The sequence below is a fragment of the Bos taurus genome, chromosome 12 (assembly GCF_002263795.3).
Source record: "Bos taurus isolate L1 Dominette 01449 registration number 42190680 breed Hereford chromosome 12, ARS-UCD2.0, whole genome shotgun sequence".
Taxonomy (NCBI): domain Eukaryota; kingdom Metazoa; phylum Chordata; class Mammalia; order Artiodactyla; family Bovidae; genus Bos; species Bos taurus.
This window is the reverse complement of record NC_037339.1, coordinates 77,777,075-77,804,771: the sequence shown is the minus strand read 5'-3', so window position 1 is coordinate 77,804,771 and position 27,697 is coordinate 77,777,075. Positions and strand designations below refer to the sequence as shown.

At 42.2% G+C, this 27,697-nt stretch overlaps 1 protein-coding gene across 4 annotated transcripts in view; it reads left to right on the top strand.

Moving 5' to 3' along the window:
• Positions 1-27,697, top strand: part of NALCN (sodium leak channel, non-selective) — a 303,303-nt gene that overhangs the window by 63,867 nt on the left and 211,739 nt on the right. For all 4 annotated transcript variants that reach the window (XM_025000161.2, XM_059892311.1, XM_059892312.1 and 1 more), the window contains exons 8-9: positions 26,060-26,202; positions 26,329-26,433. In XM_025000161.2, the coding sequence (XP_024855929.1) occupies positions 26,060-26,202; positions 26,329-26,433 (248 nt within the window). The remainder of the gene's footprint in view (positions 1-26,059; positions 26,203-26,328; positions 26,434-27,697) is intronic.

Below are 27,697 nucleotides of genomic sequence, written 5' to 3'. Positions count from 1 at the left end.
AGAAGGGAAAGGCTACCCACTCCAGTATTCTGGCTTGGAGAATTCCATGGACTAATTCCATGGTATAGTCCATGGGGTCCCAAAGAGTTGGACATGACTGAGCAACTTTCCCTTTCACTTTGATATTTTAAAGTCTGGTGTTAGTTTCAACGGTTCTTTCTCTCTTTTTACAAAAGAGAAGCCTGCTAAAATATTACCCATTGACATTCTTTTTGTTTACTTTCATCAGAGTTGAATATTTGTCGTGCAGGCATATGAGTTCTGTATTTATTATATGCTCCTCTACGAACTGCTTGAGAGGTACTATGAGTTCTCAAATTATTTAACTGGATGGTGACCAAAAGTTATAGAGGGATGATGTACGTAAGCCATCTTATCCCTGGTAGTAAAATTTTGACCCTCTGGTTGCCCAATTGAATACAGTCATATTGATAATGTATGTTTCCTGAATGTTAATATCATATGAAGTTTTAAGAAGCTAAGTTTCACTCCTCTTGGTTTACTGGGTGATGTGCATTTTGATGAACTCGACCCTTGTCCTGTTTATTTGGTGCAGATGAATGCCTCCCTATGACGAGGGAGCCCATCTCAGGAACTCCTTCACCACCTACAGTGAAATGGCAGAGCACACACTTAGGGATTTGGGGAAACACAGTATTTCACCAAACACAAGTCTTCAGACAGTTTATAGATAGACATCGGCAAAGTCAGCATCCTAGGAAAAGGAGTTATGAGAAAACAGATATATTATTTGCACATTAGTACGTGGGACTATTACTCTGTTGTATCCCCCTGAGCTCATGGAGGGCTTCCCTGATGGCTCAGACTGTAAAGAATCTGCCTGCAGAGCAGAAGACCCAGGCTTGCTCCCTGGGTATGGAAGATCCCCTGGAGAAGGAAATGGCAACCCACTCCAATATTCTTGCCTGGAGAATCCCATGGACAGAGGAACCTGGTGGGCTACAGTTCATGGGGTCGCAAACAGTTGGACATGACTGAGTGACTTTCACTCACTGAGCTCATGGAAAATCATGGGACATATTTTTCCTTCCCATCATAAATGCTCTGTTTTTATGTAATGTGAATTCTCACTAATAACTGGACTGAGAATTATTGAGAGGGCAGGGTGTAGGCAGAGGATTTACATGTGGGATTTTTATGTTCTAGCCCTGAAGTAAGCCAGTATTTTTAGGTGCTGTTTTTTACTTTTTCCTTCAGGTTTATTGAGAGATAATTGACAAAGAACATTGTTTAAATCTAAGTTTACAATGTGATGATTTGTTACTTGCGTATATTGTGAAATGATTACCACCCAAGGTTAGTTATGGGTGTTATTTTTTTTAATTATTGACTTTAAAATGCCATCAAGCTTTAAAATGCCATCAAGCATTAAGGAAGAGCAGTCTTAAAAATAAATTTTTAAAAAGATGACATAACAATGGGGGCTTATGGAAACAGAATCCAAGGACATGTACTTTTGCTGAATTAGTAAAGTTACATTGCGTTGTTCACATTGTTAAGAACCGATTAGTTGGTGATATTAACAGATTACTCCATTAAATTTGAAATTTGGCAAATCTTAATGCAGAGACATTTATCTTAGTTAAGACAAATGGCTGAGGTCTGTAATTATGAGTTGTTTAAGCCTTGTCATCTGCTAAGAAATTTGGCAAGTTCATTATTTATAATTCTTGATGTATTATCCCCAATTAATTAGTAGTTGACTGATGTTTGGTATACTGATACAGTTAGTTGTAGGCTGTTTTATGTTAAGTAAATATATATGAAATGAAATCACAATATTATTGAATTATAAGAAACTGTTAATAAAGGTGGTGAATCATGATTGCTATTTTGTTTGGAATACATTTTTAGAATTTTTTAAGTTTTATTAACAGAACAGACTTATCTTTTAAAATATGTATACTTAAAGTTTTATTAACAGAACAGACTTATCTTTTAAAATATGTATACTTAAAGTTTTATTAACAGAACAGACTTATCTTTTAAAATATGTACACTTAGAGAGCTTAGCTAAATTGTTCTCAATAATCATATAGTAGTATAAGCAAATGGTTCCTACACAAATCATAAATGATAGAAATTAAGGATGAAACTAAATTTATTAGATCATCAATTCTATCCTTTTGCCAAGACATTAGACTTCAAATAAAAGGCACATCAAACATTAAACAGATGATTTCTTTGACAGTCTATTTAAAGATACTGAATTAATGGACTGAAAATATTTTTTAAATTACTATTCTTTTGGGATGATATAAAACCATACTTTAAAAAATGAGGAATCTCATACTGATACTGATGAAATCATATTCTATCTAGCCTAACATTTGTAAATATATTACATACTATAACGTGCACATTGTACAAATAATTTATACTCTGCAGTTCGTACATTTTTATCACTTGCCACATTTTAACTTGTATAATCATATTTGTGCATTGCTGATTGATTTGCATATTAGAGAGTTTCAAAGTACAGACTTAAAATCTATTTGTATGGATTCCTTGTATTCCACGTGCACTCACAGACATCCATGGATAGACATCCATCCATACCCCATGAAACTAGAACCAGTGAATGGATACAAAAGTAAGGTCACGTAAAAGAGAAATTAATTGGAAAAAATCCTATAAGCATATAACATGCCCTGATACTGAATTATCATCTATAACTAGATGTTGAAAATTTTTCTATGTGTTTTACTTGTAAAGTGAGGGGCTTCTATAAAACTTTAGTAATAAAGATCGTCTGACTCATGATCTGAATGTTTCTTGAACTTAGAAAATTTCAGTTACATCAGAAATAATTTTATTCTTTTAAAACTGTTAAAATAGCAGTCTTTTTTGATGACTAGGTCCGATTTTGGCCTCCTCTCTAGTATCTCTAAGATAACACTATTCTGAGTTCAGTCTGTATCCTTTCAGACTTTAAACCTACCAGCCTATGGCTCTGCATATGTATGTGTATATAAAATATGTGTAGCAATGTTTTCATATTATTCTCATGAATATATATGCATCAGCTACACTTAGTTTAGCAGCTAGGTAATCTTCAAGTCTATGACTGTCAAATATTTTATATGTTCGTTCTGCAACTGATGGACACTTTTTCCTCTTTGTGTGTAATTGCTCTCAGTGAAGTATTAAATATCCTTGTGTGAGTGTCTCGATGCACAGTGGGCAGAGTTCTCTATAACAGATACCTGTAAATAGAAGTGCTGGGTATGCATATTTTTGATTTAATAAACAGACACTTCCAAATTGCTCCTATAAACTAGCATTGTGAGTTGAGTATATCTGTTTTCCATTCATCATGGCAGTATTCGATACTATCAAACTTTTAAATTTTAGCCAACCAAATGGGTGTGAAAAGGTGTTTCTGTGTGCTTCTGGTATTAATAATTAGTGAGCTTTTAATCAAGTTAGGTGTCTTCTCACATGCTCATTAGACTTCCTTGGTGGCTCAGTGGTGAGGAATCCACCTGCCAGGGCAGGAGATGCAGGCTCAATCCCTGAGTCAGGAAGATCCCATGGAGAAGGAAATTGCAGCCTACTCCAGTATTCTTGCCTTGGAAATCCTGTGGACAGAGGAGCCTGGTGGGCTACAGTCCGTGGGGTTGCAAACAGTCGGACTTGACTTAGTGAGTAAACAACAACAAGTGTTTATTGGTCAGATTTCTTTTCTTCTGTAAGTTACTGGTTTCTATATTATGCCCATTTTTCTCTTGGCTTGTCTACCTTATTCTTATATATGTTCTGGACACTTGATGACTTTTGCCTGATATTTGTTTTCAGCCTGTAGTATTTCACAGTGAATGAAAGTATGTATGCTGGACGCCTAACACTCAAGAAATGTGCAAGGGGACAGAAGCTGTGTTCTAAGTAAGGATTTGGCTTGTGGGAAGAGAGGAAAGAGTGGTGAATCATGGATGAAGGACTTTGCACGAATGGGAAGTGCAGAATCAGGAATGTCTTGGTCACAGTATGGGCACCATAGAAAAGATATTGTCACCTGTATCATGGTGGAGAAATTCACAGGGCTGCTCTGTAGCCTGGCAAATCTCATGACCCTTTCTTCTAACCCTGGGGAAGTTTTTCTAGAGTGGAAAAAGATGGGTGCCAAGGGACTGTAGTAAGAGGGTATTAGAATTAAATATAAGCAGGTATAGATATAGCAAGAAGGCAGATTTAATCGCTGCCTCCACTCCAAGAATACAAAAATAAAAATAATAGTGGGTGAGTCATCGTGGACATGTGTCAGGAGCAAGGATACAGCTCTTAAGGCTGACTGCAGTCGTTAACAAAAAGCCTTTGAGACAGATTCTAAGAACATTAAAGATGGATAATGGGCCATTCCGTATGATCAACGTCTTAAAAGGCAGAAAACTATCTAATGGGATACAAAAATGGAGACTTTTTCCTTCCACATCCTAACATTCTCCTGAAAAAAAAAAATTTATATGCCACTGGAAATAATAGTACACAGCAAGAACCATACTTTGTGGCTTCATTGAGCGTCTCGAGTGTCTAAAAGGTACAAAGCTAAAACCCAAATGACTTCAGCGTGCAAAATGTCCCAGAATGTGTGATTTTACTTTTAAAACAGAAAGTCCGGTGGTGGAAAAAACCTTAATCTGTAATCAAACCTAAAATGGTAACCAGAGCTTCTCTAACATGTATTTTATTTAAGAGAATTGCAAAATGCATAATGTCCTCACTTTTTATTAATGTTAGTTTGTTGTAATCTGAGGAAATTAAGAAAATCTTGTACAATTAATTCTTCATAGCTGAGACGTTGTCACGCATATCTGTAAGACTTGCTTTGTTGTTTTAAGTTGAAGAGTTGAAGGTAGATTTAGAATGCTGAATAACTTAGGGCACTCTCAGTACTACCAGGCAGAAAGAGATGGAAAACAGAATCATGGGGATGCCAGACAGAGAGAACAGCAGTCATGTCTATCATGAGGAACAGAATTTGATTTTAGGGATTATGTACTTGGGCTTCCCAGTGGTGCTAGTGGTAAAGAATTTGCCTGCCAAGGCAGGAAATGCAAGAGGTGCCCGTTTGAGTATCAAAGGAAGTAGAGAAGACTCTTGACTGCAAGAAGACCAAACCCCTCAATCCTAAAAGCAATCAACCCTGAATATTCATTGGAAGGACTGATGCTGAATCTGAAGCTCCAATACTTAGGCCACCTGATGGAAAGAGCCGACTCATTAGAAAAGACCCTGATGCTGGGAAAGACTGAGGGCGGGAAGAGAAGGGGGTGACAATGGTTGAGACAGTTGGATGGCATCATTGACTTAATGGACACGAATTTGAGTAGACTCCAGGAGATAGTGAAGGACAGGGAAGCCTTGCGTGCTGCAGTCCATGGGGCCACAAAGAGTCGGACACGACTGAGGGACTGACCAACAACAAGGCTCTGATGAGCTTGTTTCCCTTTCCTTTGGTCCGTGTTTATTAAGTTTGTAGGGTAGTCAGGGATTCTGTCTCTGTGGGTCATTTGTCAGCTTTGATGAATCCTCTACATGTGAAAACAGTCTTGCCTGGTGCCATGGTCACTCTCCAAATGCATTATGTGTAATTGTATCCATGAAGCTTTTCTAAAATGTAAGCATTGTTTGGGATTTTAGGGATCTCTTCTTGGTGACTTATTTAAACCGTGGTGTTTTATTGAAGACTTCTCTAGCATGGACTTGGTTGTGCATAATTCTTGTCTCTTTATCTGACTAAGGATAAAAGGGACATGAAGCACACAGCTTGAATTTAATTGCATTTTCTGCTCAAGAGCCAAGGCTTTTAAAAAAATTGATGTCAGGTAGATCCCACTAGCTAAAGTCCTAGATGCTTGTGCATATAGCTAAATTCTGCTAATCGGAAGCATTATTTTCTGGTGACAGTGGAAAATGCCAAATGTACCATCTTCACTGTGTTCCAACAATGCTCATGCTTGGGGAGTCCTGAACTTTTTCAGAAGTAGTGCACGGAAATAGTGTTACCATTTTCTATTGTTGATGCCAACATAAACTCATTTTGCTTTTCATGTATACTTCAAAAGTATACTACAGTATATATACAAAAGTAGTATACCACAAAGTACAAAAAAAGGAGCATTTTCCCCCCTCAATTTTCAGTGGGTCATTCCAGAAGAATTGACATTTCGATGAATGCCAAAAAAGAGAGTGTGGAATTTTTTAGCTTTTTAAAAAAATAATGGGATACTTCATATACATATACATATATATATATACACACATACATCAGTTTAGTTCAGTCACTCAATCGTGTCCAACTATTTGTGACCCCGTGGACTGCACAGCACTCCAGGCTTCCCTGTCCACACACACATGGGGTTCCCAGGTGGTGTGATGATAAAAAATCCGCCTGCCAGTGTAGTGGATATAAGAGATTTGGGTTCGATCTGTGAGTCAGGAATATCCCCTTGAAAAGAGAATGGCAATGCACTCCAGTATTCCTGTTTAGAAAAGTCCATGGACAGAGGAGCCTAGTGGGCTACAGTCCTTGGGGTCGCAAAGAGTGGGACACGACTGAGCACACACACACATCTATATGTGTGTGTATATATATATACACACATGAATAATATTTCTGTGAGTTATGTAAGCATAACAATAACAAAATGAACTCTGTTTAGCCCGCCAATCCACTTAAAACTCAACCTTCCTAAAACCTGAGGCTCTCAGTGTGGTCTATGAGCCCTGTAGAGATAACCACTCCAGAAAAGGGTGTGAAAGACAGGTAAGAAAGCCATCTTTAGGTATTAGGAATCATACAACCAAAGTAAAAAACAAAATACAGGACTCCCTGCTGCTGCTGCCGCCGCTAAGTTGCTTCAGTCGTGTCCGACTCTGTGTGACCCCATAGACGGCAGCCCACCAGGCTCCCCCGTCCCTGAGATTCTCCAGCAAGAACACTGGAGTGGGTTGCCATTTCCTTCTCCAATACAGGACTCCCTAGATGATTCATTTGATTGATTTTATCTCAGGGAAGCCCGAGTGACACAGGAGCGTGTAATAAATGGGCTGAGGCAGATGTGGAGGGTCAGGCTGAATAGTGATGTAGAAATTTAATCAGGGAGCAGTCACTGGTTCCTGGAGCTAACTAGACCATGTTGTGTGGGTTTCATTTGATGACATTCACAGAGGAGAAGTCAGATTCTCTGGACAGTGGAGATCTGTGGTGTTCAGTTTTCACATGTAGATGTTTGAGAGCCAATACCTAACAAAAGTGAATCCGATCAAAATTCTTAACGTTAGTGGTTCAGTAACATCTCCAGAGAATATCTGGTTTGTGACCAAAATTTCTTTCCATCATCTCATAAAATCATCCCTAGTGCATCCTTATTATAAAGATGTTCTATATCAAGCAAGTTGTTTGTATCAGTAATTACACATTCTTTAATGGATGCTATGTAAGTCCAATACTTCGGCCATCTCATGTGAAGAGCCAGCTCATTGGAAAAGACACTGATGCTGGGAAAGATTGAAGGCAAAAGGAGAAGGGGGTGGCAGAGGGTGAGATGGTTAGATAGTGCCACTGGCTCAATGGACGTGAATTTGAGCAAACTCCGGGAGGTAGTGAAGAACAAAGAAGCCTGGCTTGCTGCAGTCCACGAGGTCACAAAGAGTTGGACACAACTTAGTGACTGAACAACAAAGATAAGTGGGAACAAATTTATAGGACTGGAACAACCTTTCTGATTATTCGACTGAATAGTTTCAGGAGGTAATAGAAAGTTCTTTCAGTTCAGTTCAGTCGCTCAGTCGTGTCTGACTCTTTGTGACCCCATGAATCGCAGCACGCCAGGCCTCCCTGTCCATCACCAACTCCCGGAGTTCACTCAGACTCACGTCCATCGAGTCAGTGATGCCATCCAGCCATCTCATCCTCTGTCGTCCCCTTCTCCTCCTGCCCCCAATCCCTCCCAGCATGAGTCAACTCTTCGCATGAGGTGGCCAAAGTACTGGAGTTTCAGCTTCAGCATCATTCCCTCCAAAGAAATCCCAGGGCTGATCTCCTTCAGAATGGAAAGCTCTTTAAGTTCTGCTAAATTGCATTTCACTTTGATTAATTTGTTGGGCTTCCCTGGTGGCTCAGATGGTAAAGAATCTGCCTGCAATACAATGCAGAAGACCCAGTTTCGATCCCTGGGTTAGGAAGATCCCCTGGAGAAGGGAATGATAATTTATAGACAGTCCTAAAGTGAGGATAAAAAGAGGAAAATACATTGAATATTATGCATTTCAATTAAATGTTTAGGAAAAACTAGAAACATTTAGGTTAATTATGCTTGGCAGTTATAACAATTTATTTTTAAGATGAAAAAGCATTTAGCAATCTAAAAATATTTATACTTAGCATCCTAAAATTATTTATTTGCATCAGTCAGTGAAGCAGTTTTTATCATAAATCTATTCTGTGGTTATCTACAGAATGGAAATAAGTAAATTTAAAAATTAGAGCTATAGTAATCCCAGTCCTGTGAGGCATTTAGAAAGGAAACATATAAACTCAGTGTTGTTTATTTTTTCTCTTGCAATAGAGGCAAGAAATTAAAGCAAGAATTTTCCAAGGTACAGGTATAAAAGGGTGTATTCTTTACAAGAAAGCACAGTGCTGACAGATGGCTAAAATTTTCGTCCAAGAAAAATCTAGTGTTTGAACTTAAGGAAATGGAAAACTTCTTTGCTGGACCACATAATATTTTCAGTGCCTACTGCAAGTCAGGAAAGACAAATGTGGAAATAAGATATTTCTTGAAAACACGACATAAATAGGTAATTTTGAGAAATCACCAAGATGTATTGGTTCAATTAGATGGTTGGCAATGCCTGAATTTTGTGTGGATGGAGAACAAATCTAGGCTCCTTGGAGGCCTCTAACCCAAGTGTCTTTCTGAGTGATTCACAGGAAATGCCTGGATACTTTCTTAAGCACTCTTGGGGACAGTCTGTGTATAAACCCAGATATGGCCTGTCCCAGGACAGGCCACCAGGGAAGCCCCTAATTACATTTAAGAAACATATTCATCAGATAAATGAATAGTAGTGATTACTTGATATTAATCATGATAATTGATTCACCATTATAAATCAGTGAATTAATTTTCTTAATGACTTTTTTTGAGAGATTATATGTTTATGGGGTGGTATGCAGATTCTTAAGGCTTCCCTGGTGGCTCAGATGGTAAAGAATTCGCCTGCAATGCAGGAGACCTGGGTTCGATCCCTGAGTTGGGAAGATCCCCTGGAGAAGGAAATGGAAACCCACTCCAGTATTCTTGCCTAGAGAATCCCATGGACAGAGGAGCCTGGCGGGCTACAGTCAGCAAAGAGTCAGACACGACTGAGCAACTAAGCATAACACAGCACATGCAGATCCTTAAGAGGACAGTTTTCTTTGGTTATATCTTAAATTAGCATAGAATTTTCCCTTTAATTTCTACATAGAAACTTAGTATAGAAAAGATGTTCACTCAGCTGCGAATTCATCTCACCCTACTATCAGTTAGGAAGATTGCTCCAAGTTTTCTGAAGGGTAGAATGTGAAATGTCTTGAGATTTAATACAACCACATCTACTTTTCTAGTTATCCTATCAATCAAGCAAGCAAGCAATATCTAAATAAAATTTTTAAAAAGGAAACTAAGCCAGATTGGAACCAGTGCCTTCATAGTGAGCTATGCTGACTCTTGGTGGTTTCTACTTTCTTTCCTAAAGGTCTTCAGAGGATCTAGACTTTCTAAAATTAATGGTTGTTTTTTGTATTATTGGGGCTTCCCCTGGTGGCTCAGATGGTAAAGAATCTGCCAGCAATGCAGAAAACCTGGATTCAATCCCTGGCTTGGGAAGATCCCCTGGAGGAGGGCATGGCAACCCACTCCAGTATTCTTGCCTGGAGAATCCCCATGGACAGAGGAGCCTTGCGGGCTATAGTCCACAGGGTTGCAAAGAGTTGGACATGACTGAGCGACTAAGCGCATTTATATTATTGACAAATTTTCTTTCTCAAAGTCAAGGTTACATTGACTTTTTTCTGGTTTTATAATTGTTATCATTTTTACCAGTTTTTCTCAGGGATGACAGCTTATTGACTTACTAACAGTTTATCTGATGCCTCCTAGGTAGTGTGCTAAGGGTACCTCACCCACCTTTTCTTTCCCTCACATCCCTGAACATGCCTTTCCTTGTTAAACTCTTGATCGTGGCCTATCCAGTTTAATGATTCTCTTCCTCAAGGTATTAGATCCCTCTGTTGTTTATCCTCATGCTCCACATTGCCAGGAATCATTATTATTTTGCAAACTTCAACCTCGTTTTTAACCCTGACCTTCTGGACACATTATATATGAAGATCGGCCAACCTGATGTATTTATTTATTTGGAGTTACATATCCAACCTTTTGCCTTTTTTTAATGTCATTTTATGAAATTTGAGCTCCAAAGAGAGCCTGTAGACTTCGCAGGTGGCGCAGTGGTAAAGCATCCACCTGCCAGTGCAGGAGACGCAAGAGACATGGGTTCTATCCCTGGGTCAGGAAGATCCCCTGGAGTACGAAATGTCAACCCACTCCAGCATTCTTGCCTGGAGAATCCCATGGACAGAGGAGCCTGGCGGACTACAGTCCCTGAGGTCACAAAGAGTTGGACACGACTAAGCGACTGAGCACACATGTACAGAGTCCCTAGGTAGGCATCTTGGTTTCTCTAGGAATTTCTTCTTTGTCTTTATCGGATTATTTATTTTTGTATTGACTAAGTGTTCCTCCTTGAGGCCTCTCCAAGCTTCCACCCAGTGCTGTTCTTATTTGAAAAGCTTTTCTTTCCATTTGGAAAGTTCTTCCTTAGGTTTTCATTGGAGGCAGTTAGTTTCTAGGGAGCAATGCCCTTGCATTTCCCAGCATTGTCCTCCACCCACCAGCAAGAAATGTGAGTGACTAATAGGCAGTAACCTTTGGGTGAGAAATCAAGTGCACACAGTTTAACACATCTTACGGCTTCCAGATGACACATTAGAGGCAAAGTCTACTCACCCGCCTTTGCTCGGGACCCAGCTGCTGCTGGCTGTTCATGGAACTTAAACAGTGATGGGTTCGTGCATATTAAGTGGACCTGTGACTTAGGAAATTCATTCGACCGGTATAATTTGTGATCTGTATTCAGTTGAGAAATTCTTCTGTCCATTTGTTCAAATAGAGAGAAGAGAGAGCTGAATGGTTCCTGGGTTTGTGTGGGATGTGCCATAGGGAAGGTGCCCCCTGGGCATGGTTGTATTTTACTAGAAACTCGAGAAATCATAGCAATGAAACTGTGCAGGCTGTAAATTACAGACACCATCTGCCGTGGAGGGAACACATTAGGAAAATGCCACCTGTTCCTACATTAGTCTGGCCCTGGGCTCAAAATTTCACATGTCCTCTTGTGTTTTATTTGCTCTTTCTCCAAGTCATGTAGCTAGCAAATGACTAATGGGATTTTTATACATTCCAAACATGCATATCCTATTATCTGACTCAGGTTTGATTTTCTTTTCTTTCTAGTGTATATGTATGTGTTCCTTGACTGTTTTCCTCTCAGTTCCTTTCCTGGACAATCAGTTATTTTGAGAACATATTTTTATTAATTTAACAATTGTTTATCGAGGACCTACTAGGATATAGTGAGCCAAACAGACAAAAAGTCCTTGCCTTCCTGAGGCTTCCACATTCTATTGGAGGAGATAGGAGATAATCTGGATAAACAAGTAAAATAAACTGAGTGTGGGCTTCCTGGGTGGTGCAGTTGGTAAAGAACCCACCTGCTAATGCAGGAGATGTAAGACACACAGGTTCAATTGCTGGGTCGGGAAGATCCCCTGGAGAAGGAAACGGCAACTCATTCCAGTATTCTCACCTGGAGAATCCCCATGGACAGAGGGTCCATGGGGTTGCAAACAGTCAGTCGCACATGACTGAGTGAGCGTGCACACCGTGTGTAATGTGGTGATAAATGTTAAGAAGGAAAACAGGTGAGGGAGAGCAGGGATGTGTGAGCAGGAGTTGCGATCTGGGGTAGGGTAGCTGTGAAATCTTCCTTTAAATAAAAATATGATTACTGTGAGGGAGTGAGCCCTGTGGCTCTCAGGGTAAGTGTGTGCAAAGCAAAGAGATCACCTGGTGCAAAGGCCCTGGGGGATAGCGTGCTCAATACTCTCTCCCTTGATATGTGGAAGCGCTCATCTTGAGAGCAGAAGGGGACATAGGCAGAAAGACAACCAGGGACAGATAGATCGTGGAGAGCCTTATGTGGCAATACAATGACTCTGGCTTTTACTCTTAAGTGAGATGGGAGACTGGGGGGCATTTGATGTGGATAAACAAGACTGACCGGAAACGCTGTGCTTGCTGGCTTGGGAACAGACTGAGGAGAAGCAGCAACAGAGGAGGGGGAACCATTAGGCTGTAATAAGCCATGAGAGAGTTGCTGGTGCCCTGGACCAGGGTGGTAGCGGTGGAGGTGGGAGAAGATTCTAGATACACAGTGCTTCTAAGGTAACGGGCTTCCCGATAGATTTGCTGAGTATTAAAAGAGAAAGATCACTCCAAGGTTTTTGACTTGAGTGATAACTGATTAAATGGAGTCATTGTTAACTTCCAGAAGAGTTATGTTTGGGGAAGCATGTTTGGGGAAGGGCATGTTTGGGGAAGCGCAAGAAGATGAGCAACTCAGCTTTATCACAGGTTAAGTTTAAGGGATTCAATTAGACTGAAAATGCTACAGCTAATGGAACCTCTTACCTTTTTCTTTTAAAATCGAAAACCAGATTGACTAATGAAAAGTGTACGTGATTAAATTAAGAACACTTGCATTCTTGACTCTACAATGGATCAGTGAGACTTGTGTAGTTTTGGTCAAAAAGGCAAAGTCAGCAGTGGCTCAGATGAGCATATTCTCTATGAAATAAAATGATCAGATTTGTAGAATTACACAGTGTCAATTTCACTGAAGCCATGTGACATTATTCTAGAATCTTGCCAAAAATCATCAAACACCCTGCTTCAGGAACTCTCTGCTAATAGATAAATGATGTGCTGAAGCTTCCAATGAGTATGGTTTGATGGACAGTTAAGGAAAAATACACCCTACATTTCGCCAAACTCTATAGGGTTAGATTTATATTCCCCTGAGATGGCCATTGTTACGATCATCAGTAACATCATTGTGAGTTCAAAGTAGTTTTGGTGGTTTGCCAAAATATTTCCTGTTCCAGCACTAAAAATTTCTCATATTTCTTAGCCTAGAAAAACAGGTTTTAGACTGATAGTCCTTTCTAGTATGTGACTTTCTATGGGTGTGGCTGAGTTTAGAAATATGTATGTGTGAGTATGTGTCTGTTATGCTTAGGATTTTACCTATGTGTTAACGTTTTTCAGCAATAACACTCCTTTGGCAAGTTTTTAAGAGCATTGAAATGAGATAAAGTATACCTATTTTTAAGAGCTATACTTTTTTTTATTCTTCAGAAATAATTCAGTGATTCATATTGTTAAATCATAATGATTTAGTCATGAAATCCAAACCCTATATTTAAAAAGTAACAATCTCATGTTTAAAACATCTCCTTTGAACATTTCCAAGAATCTTAAGTCTTTATGGGATGTTAAATTCTTAATTTTACCTTGTTATTTTAGATCTATGGTTAGACCTCATTCTTTCAGCTTAGAGTATGTGTAGAGTATGAATTCCTGTGGTTCAGCATGCCAGTAATTCAGGGCAAGGTTAGTAGAGTGGGATCTTTGTGAGGAAAAAAGAGCTGTTTTATAGGGAGCCTTTTTGAACTTTGCCTTATTTTGTTTTCCTGAATTACCCAAATCTGCCTCAGGTATTTGTAGGAAACTCTAACATGTTTAAACAAAAATTTTTTAATAGTACATTTTTTCAGACTGACATTTCCCTGGATGCCAGCCATTTCTGAGAACAGTGCCCATGGAACAGAAGCTACTATTCGTCAATGTAATAATGGAGATAAAGTATGCTTGTAAGAGAGGTCTTCCATGATGGCTCAGTGGTAAAGAATCCGCCTGCAATGCAGAAGCTGCAGGAGACGCAGGTTCAATCCCTGGCTTGGGCAGGTACCCTTGAGGAGGGCATGGCAACCCACTCCAGTATTCTTTGCCTGAAAAATCCCAGGGACAGAGGAGCCTGGTGGGCTAAGAGTCACAAAGAGTTGGACATGACTGAAATGACTCAGCCATAGCACATACAAGCTTATAAGAGAAAACCCCAAAATGGGCCAGTGCAAGCAAAGTATGCGTTTCTCTCTTCCTGAAGTCAGCCTCCTGTGTGGCTGGTGGGTGACCTCTGTCCCTTGAAGTCATCCTGAAGGACAGGCATATGGCAGCCCTAATCGTTTCATTACTTCGCCAGGCAAAGGGAGCCACAGAGGGAGGCTCTGTGGGAGGACAGGGAAAAACTGTGTTTCTACTACCCTGCCTTGCCCTGTAGAAGGAAATGGCACCCCACTCTAGTATTTTTGCCTGGGAAATCCCATGGACAGAGGAGCCTGGTGGGCTACAGTCAATGGGGTCACAAAGAGTCCGACACAACTGAGCAACTGAGCACGGCACACTCCCTCCCCCAAAGAAGATGGTGAGTAGTTTTATAGCACCGGTTCGAAGAGGGTGTGAGCAGCTTGTGGATGTTCTTCTGATGGGTGGTGGTGGGGTAAGGAGGCGTCAGCATCATCAACCCTCAAGTCCAACTGGTCTGGGGTCTACATGTTTGTGGGCAACCTACCATTATTAATCATTAACTTCTTTCACCTGGAGGGGGTTTCAGTCTCTGAAAAACAGCTCAAAGATGTTGTGTGTGTCCATTGATGGGGAAGCAGAACTTTGTCCAAGGCTGCTCTCCACTATTTGTCTCTCCCTGGTCTCACATCCTCTCCCTTCCCTAATAAACAACTGCTTGAATCTGCCCACTGGGGCTCAGGAAAGGTCATGGAGGCGGAAAGGTGGCTGTTTCCTATAATCAAAGAAATGGGAGACAAAGAAAGACTTGGAGCCCAGGAGCCCCACAGGGCCCTGCACGGTATCGGTAAGCAAAGGACAAAACACCCAGCCAATTATAGCTGTCTTCTAAAAAGTAGCCATTTACGCATGTGTGTGTGTTCAGTTGCTCAGTCACGTCCAACTCTTTGTGACCCTGTGGACTGTAGCCTGCCAGGCTCCCCTGTCCATGGAATTGTCCAGGCAAGAATACTGGAGTGGATTGCCATTTCCTACTTCAGGGGGTCTTCTCAACTCAGGGATCGAACCCTCATCTCTTGCATCTCCTGCATTGGCAGGAGGATTCTTTACCACTGAGCCACCTGGGAATCCCCACTTACATTAAAGTCAAAACAAATGTATTTTATATAAAAATTCTCGGTGTTAGTGATATGTTCTACTTCTCAAATGGTTATATTTGTATCATGGAACAAAGTCATAGAATTTCAGATCATATCGCTGAATGACCAGAAGGTACACACCAAAACTAGAGTCACTTTTGAATTTTAGGTGGTTTTAATTTTCATCATAGATCCTCCTCATCAGTGAAAGTAAGTACAGTTTTGCTATATTTTAAGGTTTTATACTCTGGAGTTGAAACTATCTCCATCTAGTCATGGGAGACAATAATCTGAGGAATACCGAGGGCGTGGAGAGGAGGCCCATCCTTGTCCTCTCCCCACCGTGAACAGAAACCCAGAAGAACCTTTGCAAATCCAAAAACACTGGAGGAATTTCCCCCTCCTCCCCCCTCCCTTTCCTTGGGGCTTTTAATTTTAAAAGCAGAATTTTGCTTTCGCAAAGTACACCAGACAGGAATTTGTTCAAATTCCTCCAAACCAAGCCAAGAAAAAAGTTTCAGAAAATTCAGACGTGCGTGGCTGAGTGGAAAGAACAGTTTTTGGAGGCAGGCATGGATGCCTGGGAACACGGCTCCAGACGGTCACTGCTGGGTGACCTCAGGCAAGCGTCGCAGCCTTGCTGAGCCACTGGCTCCTCATTTAGGAAATGAGAGAGAGAAGGATGAACCTGCCAGGGTGTCAGTAGAGAACCAAAGCCTTTGAAAAGGGCCCTGCAGGTCCCCGGGTGGTTCTCTCCACCCGTGTGATCTCTGACAGCTCCAGGGAGCCCGTCTCGTTGCTCCTCTGGCTCTATGTCCCGGAGGCTGCAGTTGCCCTCAGCGGGAGCTGCCCCAATACAGTCTAGGCTGCCGTCACTCTGCCCAGAGACTGACTGTCCTTAGGTCTAGGCTTTTATCCACAAGACGAAGTGGGAGCTAAGTGCCCAGTTGTTAGTTGGTTGCTAAGTCACGTCCAACTCTTTGTGACCCCCGTGGACTGCAGCCCACCAGGCTCCTCTGTCCATGGGATATTCCATTCAAGAATACTGCAGTGGGTTGCCATTCCCTCCTCCAGGGAAGCTTCCCAACCCAGGGATCAAACCTGTGTCTCCTGCACTGTAGGCAGATTCTTTACTGCTGAGCTGCCAGGGAAGCCCAAGCACCCAGAGACCTGTGTAATGGTGACAAGCCCTGTTCTGGCTGAGGAGTCCATGCCAGGGACATCCCAGAATCTGCTGCTCTTGCCTGCTCATTGCCCCGTGAGATTTCCAGAAAAGCAGCCAAACAGCAGCGCAGTGGTACGGAGAATGGGCTCCAAGGAACGTGTGTTCAAATCCCGTCTTAGACAAAAGACTCCGCTTGCCCCACCCCAGTCTCCTCCTCTGTGCTGCTTCTGTGCTGAGCTGCGCTCAGTCATGTCTGACTCTTTGCCACCCCACGGACTGTAGCCCGCCAAGCTCCTCTGTCCGTGGAATTTCCTGGGCAAGAATACTCGAACAGATTGCCGTTTTCTCCTCCAGGAGATCTTCCCCACCCAGGGATCGAACGCGCATCTCCAGCATCTCCTGCACTGGCAGGTGGATTCTTTACTACTAGGGCCACCTGGGAAGCCCTTTCTTCCTCTGTAAATGGGCTTAAAACACTAGGGCAGCTGCTTCAGTGAGCAGAGTGATATTAGGATCTGTGAGCGCCCAGTGCTGCCGGTTGAGAATAAAACTGCCTGGTGGCTCAGAGGTTAAAGCGTCTGCCTGGACTGCGGGAGACCCGGGTTCAATCCCTGGGTCAGGAAGATCCCCTGGAGAAGGAAATGGCAACCCACTCCAGTACTCTTGCCTGGAGAATCCCATGGAGGGAGGAGCCTGGTAGGCTACAGTCCATGGGGTCGCAAAGAGTCAGACACGACTGAGCGACTTCACTTTGCCTTGCTGAGGACACGTATGGGAGAAAGGTCCCCTGAGGCAGCAGAAGGAAGGGGGGCGGGGGTGGGCTGGGAAGGAAGTAGAGTGATCCCTGGAGAGGGAGCTGGCAAAGGGCAGCCAGCATCTCTGACTGCCAGTGAGGGCTATGGAGCGTCCTTTCGCAAGCAAAGCTGGCCTGCTCTCCCTGCACCAGGAGCCCTGGCAGCTGCTGTGGGTGACCAGCTGGCCCCAGCCACCATCTCTTCTTAGAAATCAAGGCAGACAGTCCAGGTCTGGAGCTCTTCCAAGAAGGCAGTGGAGCTGCCTGGCCAGCTTTCAGAGTCGGCTTCTCAGCTCATTGTCTGAGGCATCCTTCCTTCCTTTGACACGCGTTTTCTCTCTGAAAACTTCCAGCAGACCCTCTCCCTGACCTGCTCTCTGCTTTGTTTCTTTCACTGGCACCTTCAGCTTCTTCGCTGCGTTTTGTCCCGATAAACTTTTCTTTATGTTCATAGGCTGAGCTGTTCTTGTGGTGTTGACCATCTTGGTGGGAGGAAAAGAAAGAAACTGTACACTTGAAAATTTGGACAAACTTTTTGAACTGCTCCACCCCGCTGATAGAATAAGATACATAATGGTGTGTTAGTCCTATTCATGCAGCCCTTAAACTCAAGCTTTTGGGGAAAAGGAAGCAAGAGACATTGAGAATCTGTCATGCAAATAAGGTCAGGCTCTTGATGGTCTCTTGTCTCTTTTTAAAAGGAGAGAGATCCAAGACTCTGAGGTCAAAACAGAAGGATTAAAAGGCTGGCAAACTTAAATGGGCCAAAGGAAAGAGCCTTTTACTCAAGTAGCTTTGTGGATGGTGCCCCCTTTAAGCGTCAGCAGTTACTGCTGGCAATGTGATATACGTCTGTCAAAGTAATAGCAGGTTTATTCAAGTTGAAGAAAATTATAAAACGCAGCTAATATAGTGGGTACTTATTCCTGATTCCTAAGTTAGCACCATTGATGAGAAGTCAAAGAGTGGTGGTGTCAATCAAATAAGAGATTTGAGTAAGACATTCAGTTCTACTTCCTCATCTCTCAAAAAGAGGCAACTCCTGCCCTATCTTCTTATTCCTAATCTGCAGAATTGTTGAGTGAACCTGTTATGGAGGTTCATGAAAACCCTCTGTCAAGAGTATAATTTTTGAGGTACATCAGCTAATGACAATTATTATATTATAAATTAAATTATATAAATATAATCATAAATATAATAAATATGGGGCCTCTCTGGTGGCTCAGACAGTAAAGAATCTGCCTGCAGTGCAGGAGACCCGGGTTTGATCCTTGGGTTGGGAACATCCCTTGGAGAAGGACACGGCAACCCACTCCAGTATTATTGCCTGGAGAATTCCATGGACAGAGGAGCCTGGCGGGCTACAGTCCTTGGAGTCTCAAAGAGTCGGACACAACTCAGCAACTAACACCTTCACTTTTTCACTTTCACTTTCAGTAATAACTATATTATCAAGTAATTATAATCTTTCTTATTATTGATGAGGAAGAATGAGTAGGAGTATATACCTGCTGAATAATAATTAAACAAAAGATTAGTAAAGCTCTGAATAATCACTCCATATTCCAGACATATTTCTATGTACATTGGAGGCTAGGTGGTATTTCCAGGACTGATTTTCTTGTCGTTCTCCTGACCAGGGGTGAAAAAGTGAGCATCACGCCATCTGCCACACTGCAAATGCCTGATTGCTCTTATGTCAGTGAGTCCAGTACTTGCTCGAAAGGTCAGCTCTCTGGCCAGAGGAGCTCTGGCCCGTGCGGCAGTCTGGCCAGCGTGGAGAGCCACTTCATTCCAGGCATGAGCTGCCTGGATCACAGCTGCCCAGAGCTCCTTGGCTTTGGTTAAGTTTGTTGTGCTGTTATATAATGGATACTGGGACCATATCCCATGAAGAACTGTTTTGTTTTGTTTTTTCCTTCCTCCTTCTCCACTGTCCTGTTGTCCCTCTGTGGTCTGTGTTGAATGGTGCCTTAGAGTGTGTTGTTAAAATCAAGCAGAAGAACAGGCAGCAATTAAGGTGTAAGGAGGAAAAGGTGTTAACAGGGGAGACACACAGATGGTGCAGAAATATTCTGACATGGCGTGGGACCATCTTTTCACCCCTACACTGTTACTAGTGCAGAAGCCAAATTGTGACCAAGCAGGCTATATGTGGGCTTTCCTGGTGGCTCAGACAGTAAAGAATCCGCCTGCCGTGCAGGAGACCTGGGTTCGATCCCTGGGTCAGGAAGATCCGCAGGAGAAAGGAATGGCTACCCACTCCAGTATTGTTGCCTGGAGAATTCCATGGACAGAGGAGCCTGGTGGGCCTGGAGGTGACTTAGGATTTTCACTTCCACTTAGGATTTTCCCGGTGGCTCAGATGGTTAAGTGTTTGCCTGAAATGTAGGTGACCTGGGTTTGATCCCTGAGTCAGGAAGATCCCCTGGAGAATAAAATAGCAACCCAGTCCAGTTTTCTTGCTGGAAAATCCTATGGACAGAGAACCCTGGCGGGCGGCAGTCCATGGGGTCACAAAGAATTGGACATGACTGAGTGACTAACAGGCTACATGTCAACAGAGAATCATGCCTTTGCGCATTAATTTAGAATTCTCATTTTAACCAGACATGCTCATTTGTCCATGCTATTTCTGACCCATACCTTAAACCAATAAGAAGTTATTTAATGGCTTCTGGTTTCTGCTTTAACATGTGAAGAGCTTAGCAGTTATCAATCCTGCTCTCATAAGAAGAGAAAAGCTAAACAAACTGAACACCAGCAATTCTGAAAGTCAGCTGGGCTCTTAGATCTATCAGAGAGTTGAGTTTGCAGGGCACATTCATGCCTTGCAATCTGGAGAGACAGCAAATACGGAGAATCATTGCTTCCCAGGGGCAGAAGCCATGGTGCCAGAGATACTTAAACTAAAATCGAGTAATTGCTGGAGGCTGAACATGGACTAGATTAGGAGTTGAAAAATCCCCCCATTTTATGGGGACCCAAGGCTTTTGTGAGTTTTACCTGCAGAAGACATACCTGGTTCTTAAGGTGATGATCAGAGAAAAATTCCCATATAGTTCCTGCAGGGCAGAGGAACAGTGACCATTTTGAAATAAGCCCACAGCCCTCTGTTCTTCATGAGAAAGTCATGTCCTAGAGGACATCTGCTTCCTCAGAGCCTCATCTGTCCTCAGAGGAGGGCAGGCAGATGACCAGAGCCCCCTTCAGCCTCTCTGTATCACACAAACCAAGAACAAAAAGGCTAAGAAATTCTTCTGAAGGTCAGAACCCCTGAGATTTAATCATAAGATTATAGGACGTTTTCCCTCGCCAACACTGTATCATCACAGTAACAGGGGTCAAAATAATATTAATAACTGGGTTACAACCTAGCTGCAAGACACAGAGTCAGTTTAGAAGAAATTTAGGGGGAAATCTAAAGACAGCAGGAGAGACAGAAACCAAGACACTAAAGGAAATTGAAGGCTTTGACAGAGCACAGCCTAAATTCTTGCCAGGTTATCGTAAAGCCTGATACTAAAGGCCTACCTACTTCAGTTACTATCACCTACACCACAGATTGGTTCGAAACTGGGAAAGCAGGACATCAAGGCAGTCTATTTGCACCCTGCTTAAGTCTTTCATTGTAAGTTATAGAAACTTTATGTTTATCATAACACAAATAACTATTTTTAGTGAAAATCGTATGTTATTTATATTTATCACATGTATTGTAAATTATATTTGGTCAATATCACTCAGATATCTTTCTTCCATCCCACTTAGACCTGAATCAGATTTTAATATGCCGCTGAAAAAAAAAAGAAAGTCGAATGATTTCATCCCAGTCTTGGTTGATCTTTTGTACCTGTGTTTATTTACTAGTTCGGTTTTATTCAGAAATAAAACAGGGAGTTCCCTGGTGGTCTAGTGGTTAGGATTCAGCACTTTGACTGCTGTGTGGTGGTTGTTCAGATGCTAAGTTGTGTCCGACTGCAGCTCCATGGACTACAGCGCGCCAGGCTCTTCTGTCCTCCACTGTATCCCAGAGTTTGCTCACATTCGTGTCAGTTGAGTCGGCGATGCCATCTGCCTCATCCTCTGCCACTGCCTTCTCCTCCTGCCTTCAGTCTTTCCCAGCATCAGGGTCTTTTCCAGTAGGTCAGCTCTTCACAACAAGTGGCCAAAGTGTTGGAGCTTCAGCATCAGTCCTTCCAATGAATACTCACTGCTATGGCTCAGGTTCAGTCTCTGGTTGGAGAGCTGAGATTTTGCAAGCTCCGTGGCATGGCCAAAAAATAAAGATAAAACAAATAATATTTTTTAAATTAAAAAAAAAGAAAAAAATTCTAACTATTGTGGCTCTTCTGAGGTAGACGGACCAACCTTACCTTAAAGTTAATTCTTATTTCCCTTGCTTATGCATGATAATGCAGAAATGTGAACAATAAGTGCCCCCAAATGCAAAGACAAGAAAGCCTCAGTACTTCCTCCAAATACTTGGTTCTAACTTTGGACTGTTGTGAAATTCTAATGTCATAACTGTCAACTCCCTAAGAATTACATGAAGTCTTGCCCTTTTGGCCTTGATTTCTTTTGAATGTACTTTCCAATAGATCTTTCAAAAGTGGGTGATGAAGCTCAAACACTCTGGAAGAAACCACATTTCTCGCATGATATGTTTTGCTTGCTTTTGGAGAAAATTGCAAAAGCTACTAAGTAACATTTATTCTGTGTGTTAGTGGTGACCCACAGACATCTTCACTGGCAGAGCCTGAGGCCCAGGAAGGTGACACAGGTTAGAAGAGCGGACGATTTGAATGCTAAGGAAGGTCGCTGCATGCTCACTGTGGCTCAGCACACTTTTCTTCTGTTTTTTAATCAACTAATGGAAAATAAATTTCCCCCGAGCTCTTTTGATCTAAAATCTCTGCTCTTCAAAGGCAGGGGCGTGACAGTCATGACCTCTGCTCTGCTGCTCTAAGCTCAAGCCTCCGTGGAAATTGCCCAGCTCCAGAGGTGGGGAGTGTTTTAGTTGGCCTGTGGGCTCAGCATCCCTGGAACTGCTCTCCTAACGCCTCAACTTTCCTGCCCGTGTCAGCTTCAGTCTTGTCAACACTTCTTTTCCATTTGTGAATCCTGTAGTTAAAGCTTTCAACTCCCCTTTTCTAGAAGTATTCTATATTTAGCACTTGGGCGTTTAGAAATTCTCTCTCTGAAGAAATACATTTCAAGTACAAATCTTTATGACTTATAACAAAGTTTAACTTAGAAAATACATGTAAATATACAGATGCTTTTTTTTTTTTTTCTATATGGCCTTTTGATCTCATCTCAAAGCTTCAGTGCTGCGAATGGTGAGGTAACTGATAAAGTGGTTTTACTGGTGAGGCAAGGTTGTACCAAATGAGTACTTTTTTTCTTTTAATCCTTGTTACTTCTCATTTGCCCCCGTTTGCTGCTACACTTTTCTGCTGTTCTGGGTGCTTTGGAATTCGCTGATGCTCTGATTCTTCTTCCTGCACGCACAGACCCAGAGAGGCTGTCAGAAGTCAGCCAACGTTAGTGACCTCTGTCTTAGTTTGGACATTTGGTTGTATGCGCCTTCTAGTTTTCAATTTCTGGGTGATGAGCCCATGTATGGGTGGATATTGGTTATATGTCCTTTAATAATTTAATTCATTGATAGCAGTGGAATTTGTTGAGGTGAAAATGTTTCTCTATATTGTATTTGTCTATCTTTCGGTTTTATAGATGGGGAAACCAGGGTACAGGTAGCAGGAGACAGAATTAATTGCCTCACAAACATGCAAGTCCCTGTTCCAGAACGACGGGGTTAATTCTAGTTCCCCTACTTATTCTCTGTGCCTTAGACAGATTCCCTATACTTGATGTGCTTTCTCTCTCCCATTTTCAAAAGAGGGACATAATGACACACACTCATAATGCCATGAAGGTTAAATACTGACTTTCCTCTTAATCATACCTCCAAAAATCTGCCCACATATTGTTCCCTTGCCCTTCTTTGCATTGTTAGGAGTATTTTCAATGAGAGAATTCTGCCTGAAAATACAAAGCCCTATTTAGTGATTTACTACCTTATGTTTTGGTGTTCAGTAAACACCATGGAAACCAAAGATGGGCTCCATTACATGAATTTTTGGTTACTTTAGTTTGTCCTATGAGAACGTGATTTCAAATGAAACCCAGTTCTCCAATTTACTTCATTTCAGTTAAAACTATAGCACCTAAAAGTGTTAAACCCCAAGTGTATATGGTACACGTCCTTTCTTTATTATATCTTTACTTGACTTGAATGCTAGTTTTATTTTCCACATTGTTACAGCAAATGCTATAGCCTAAAATTATTTTATTGCTAAAAATATTTAAATTGCCCTGGCTTGAACTCAGAAACAACTTTATCAAAATCCCAAGAATAACACTATTGGTACTACGTATAAAATAGATAACTAATTAGAACCTTAGTTTTCTGAATGTTGAGTTTTAAGCCAACTTTTTCATTCTCCTCTTTCACTTTCATCAAGAGGCTCTTTAGTTCTTCTTCACTTTCTGCCATAAGGGTGGTGTCATCTGCATATCTGAGGTTATTGATATTTCTCCCGGCAATCTTGATTCCAGCTTGTGCTTCCTCCAGCCCAGTGTTTCTCATGATGTACTCTGCATATAAGTTAAATAAGCAGAGTGACATTATACAGCCTTTACATACTCCTTTTCCTATTTGGAACCTGTCTGTTGTTCCATGTCCAGTTCCAACTGTTGCTTCCTGACCTGCATACAAATTTCTCAAGAGGCAGATCAGGTGGTCTGGTATGCCCGTCTCTTTCAGAATTTTCCACAGTTCATTGTGATCTGCACAGTCAAAGGCTTTGGCATAGTTAATAAAGCAGAAATAGATGTTTTTCTGGAACTCTCTTGCTTTTTCCATGATCCATCGGATATTGGAAATTTGATCTCTGGTTCCTCTGCCTTTTCTAAAACCAACTTGAACATCTGAAAGTTCACAGTTCACATATTTCTGAAACCTGGCTTGGAGAATGTTAAGCATTATTTTACTAGCGTGTGAGATGAGTGCAATTGTGTGGTAGTTTATGGCACCCCACTCCAGTACTCTTGCCTGGAGAATCCCATGGACGGAGGAGCCTGGAGGGCTGCAGTCCACCGGGTCGCTGAGGGTCGGACGTGACTGAGCGACTTCACTTTCACTTTTCACTTTCATGCATTGGAGAAGGAAATGGCAAACCACTCCAGTGTTCTTGCCTGGAGAATCCCAGGGACGGGAGAGCCTGGTGGGCTGCTGTCTATGGGGTCACACAGAGTCGGAAACGATTGAAGCGGCTTAGCAGCAGCAGCAGCTGTTTTTCTGGAGAAGGCAATGGCAACCCACTCCAGTACTCTTGTCTGGAAAATCCCATAGAGGGAGGAGCCTGGTGGGCTGCAGTCCATGGGTCACTAAGAGTCGGACACGACTGAGCGACTTCACTTTTCACTTTAAGAATTCTTTGGCATTGCCTTTCTTTGGGATTGGAATGAAAATTGACCTTTTCCAGTCCTGTGGCCACTGCTGAGTTCTCCAAATTTGCTGGCATATTGAGTGCAGCACTTTCACAGCATCATCTTTCAGGATTTGAAATAGCTCAACTGGAATTCCATCACTTCCACTAGCTTTGTGGCATCCAGTCCCATCACTTCATGGCAGATAGATGGGGAAACAGTGGAAACAGTGTCAGACTTTATTTTTCTGGGCTTCAAAATCACTGCAGATGGTGATTGCAGCCATGAAATTAAAAGATGCTAACTCCTTGGAAGGAAAGTTATGACCAACTTAGACAGCATATTAAAAAGCAGAGACATTACTTTGCCAACAAAGGTCCGTCTAGTCAAGGCTATGGTTTTTCCAGCAGTCATGTATGGATGTGAGAGTTGGACTATAAAGAAAGCTGAGTGCTGAAGAATTGAGGCTTTTGAACTGTGGTGTTGGAGGAGACTCTTGAGAGTCCCTTGGACTACAAGGAGATCCACCAGTCCATCCTAAAGGAAATCAGTCCTGGGTGTTCATTGCAAGGACTGATGTTGAAGCTGAAACTCCAATACTTTGGCCACCTGATGCAAAGAGCTGACTCATTGGAAAAGACCCTGATGCTGGGAAAGATTGAGGGCAGGAGGAGAAGGGGATGACAGAGGATGAGATGGCTGGATGGCATCACTGACTCGATGGATGTGAGTCTGAGTAAACTCCAGGAGTTGGTGATGGACAGGGAGGCCTGGCATGCTGCGGTTCATGGGGTCACAAAGAGTCGGACATGACTGAGCGACTGAACTAAACTGAATGAGAACCTACTGTGTAGCACAGGGAACTCTATTTAAGACTCTATGGTGACCTCCCTGGGAAGGAAATCCAAATAGAAAGAGGAGATATATGTATAGGAATAGCTGATTCACTTTGCTGAACAGTAGAAACTGTTAATAACACAACATTGTAAAGCAGTGTTACTTCAAGTAAAAAGAGAAATCCCGAGGAACAAGAACAATAAACGTTGCATGTGATTTGAGTCCCTTTAGAAGTGCTTTTATCATTGAGAAAATGATCATGGATAAATATTGTTTTTCTGAAAAATGTCTTCTCATTTCAAAAGTCCACCCCAACTCAGCCTGCCTCCCCCTCACTCTGTCTGGGCAGGAACCAGCATCTTCACTGTGTACGAGGCCGCTTCCCAGGAAGGCTGGGTGTTCCTCATGTACCGAGCCATCGACAGCTTTCCCCGCTGGCGTTCCTACTTCTACTTCATCACCCTGATCTTCTTCCTGGCCTGGCTTGTTAAGGTACTCGTGCAGTTCCTCCTCATCAGGTCTATGTTTTCTGGCAGTTTCTGCAGATCTTTTGGTTTTGATGGTCTTCCCTCCCTCTTGCCCAGCCTTTGGTAAGTGTGGTCTCTCGTTTTCTTGCAGAACGTGTTCATCGCTGTCATTATAGAAACATTTGCAGAAATCAGGGTGCAGTTTCAACAGATGTGGGGGTCAAGAAGCAGCACTACTTCCACGGCCACCACGCAGGTACCTACTGGGGGTGATGGCGTCACCCGCAGACGATGACGTCATTCTCTCGAACTGGGCGTGTCCCTCTGCACCACCCTTGGGAACTGATGGAACTTGAGAAACGCCTCTTATCATGGGCTTTGGCGGCCAGACTCACTGAGGGAGCTGCTTAAACTTACAGATGCAAAGGCCCACACCCAGAAGAACCAAATCAGACCCTGGGGGTGATGGCACCTATTTTTTTTTAACAGTTCCAGGGGTACGTTTGACACACAACCAGGCTTATCATCACATTTATTAGGTACTTTTGATTTGATTCTGCCTTCACATGTCCTCAAAGGGCTTGAAGATAAAATATAGCAACTAGACGGATTTCCCTGGTGATCCAGTGGCTAGGATTTAATACTCCCAATGCAGGGGGTCCAGGTTTATTCCCTGGTCAGAGAACTAGAACATGTTGCATCTAAGAATTTGCATGCTGCAACTAAGACTTGGCCCAGCCAAAGAAAAAAATCTAAGTGTGGCAACTGTAGAATTTCCCATTTTTATAAATACCCATATATTTGCAAACCAATATAATGGCCCATATGTAAATGATTAGAATTGTTCACTAGAAAATTTATTTCATTCAGAACAAAGTAATCATAAAAGAATAAATTATGAAAAAGACCCCTCAATTCCAAATTCTTTCCTGTGAATTTTGAGGAATTACTGAATGTTCAGAAGGTTTCCCCTATGCTTCTAAGAAATTGGAAGTGACCATGCTATACAAAAATAGCATGGCATTTATTACATAAAAGGGTAATTCAGATAAAATTCTTCGTTTTTATTTTTTGGCTTTGTTTTGCGTATTTGTTTATTTGATTAGAAAGGAAGAATAGATTTATAAATATCTTTTTCTGGTATTCAGTTCAGTTCAGTTTAGTCGCTCAGTCATGTCCGACTCTTTGCAACCCCATGAGTTGTAGCATGCCAGGCCTCCCTGTCCATCACCAACTCCCAGAGTTCACTCAAACTCACGTCCATGGAGTTGGTGATGCCATCCAGCCATCTCATCCTCTGCTGTCCCCTTTTCCTCCTGCCCCCAACCCCTCCCAGCATCAGAGACTTTTCCAATGAGTCAACTCTTCGCATGAGGTGGCCAAAGTACTGGAGTTTCAGCTTGAGCATCAGTCCTTCCAAAGAACACCCAGGACTCATCTCCTTTAGAATGGACTGGTTGGATCTCTTTGCAGTCCAAGGGACTCTCAAGAGTCTTCTCCAACACCACAGTTCAAAAGCA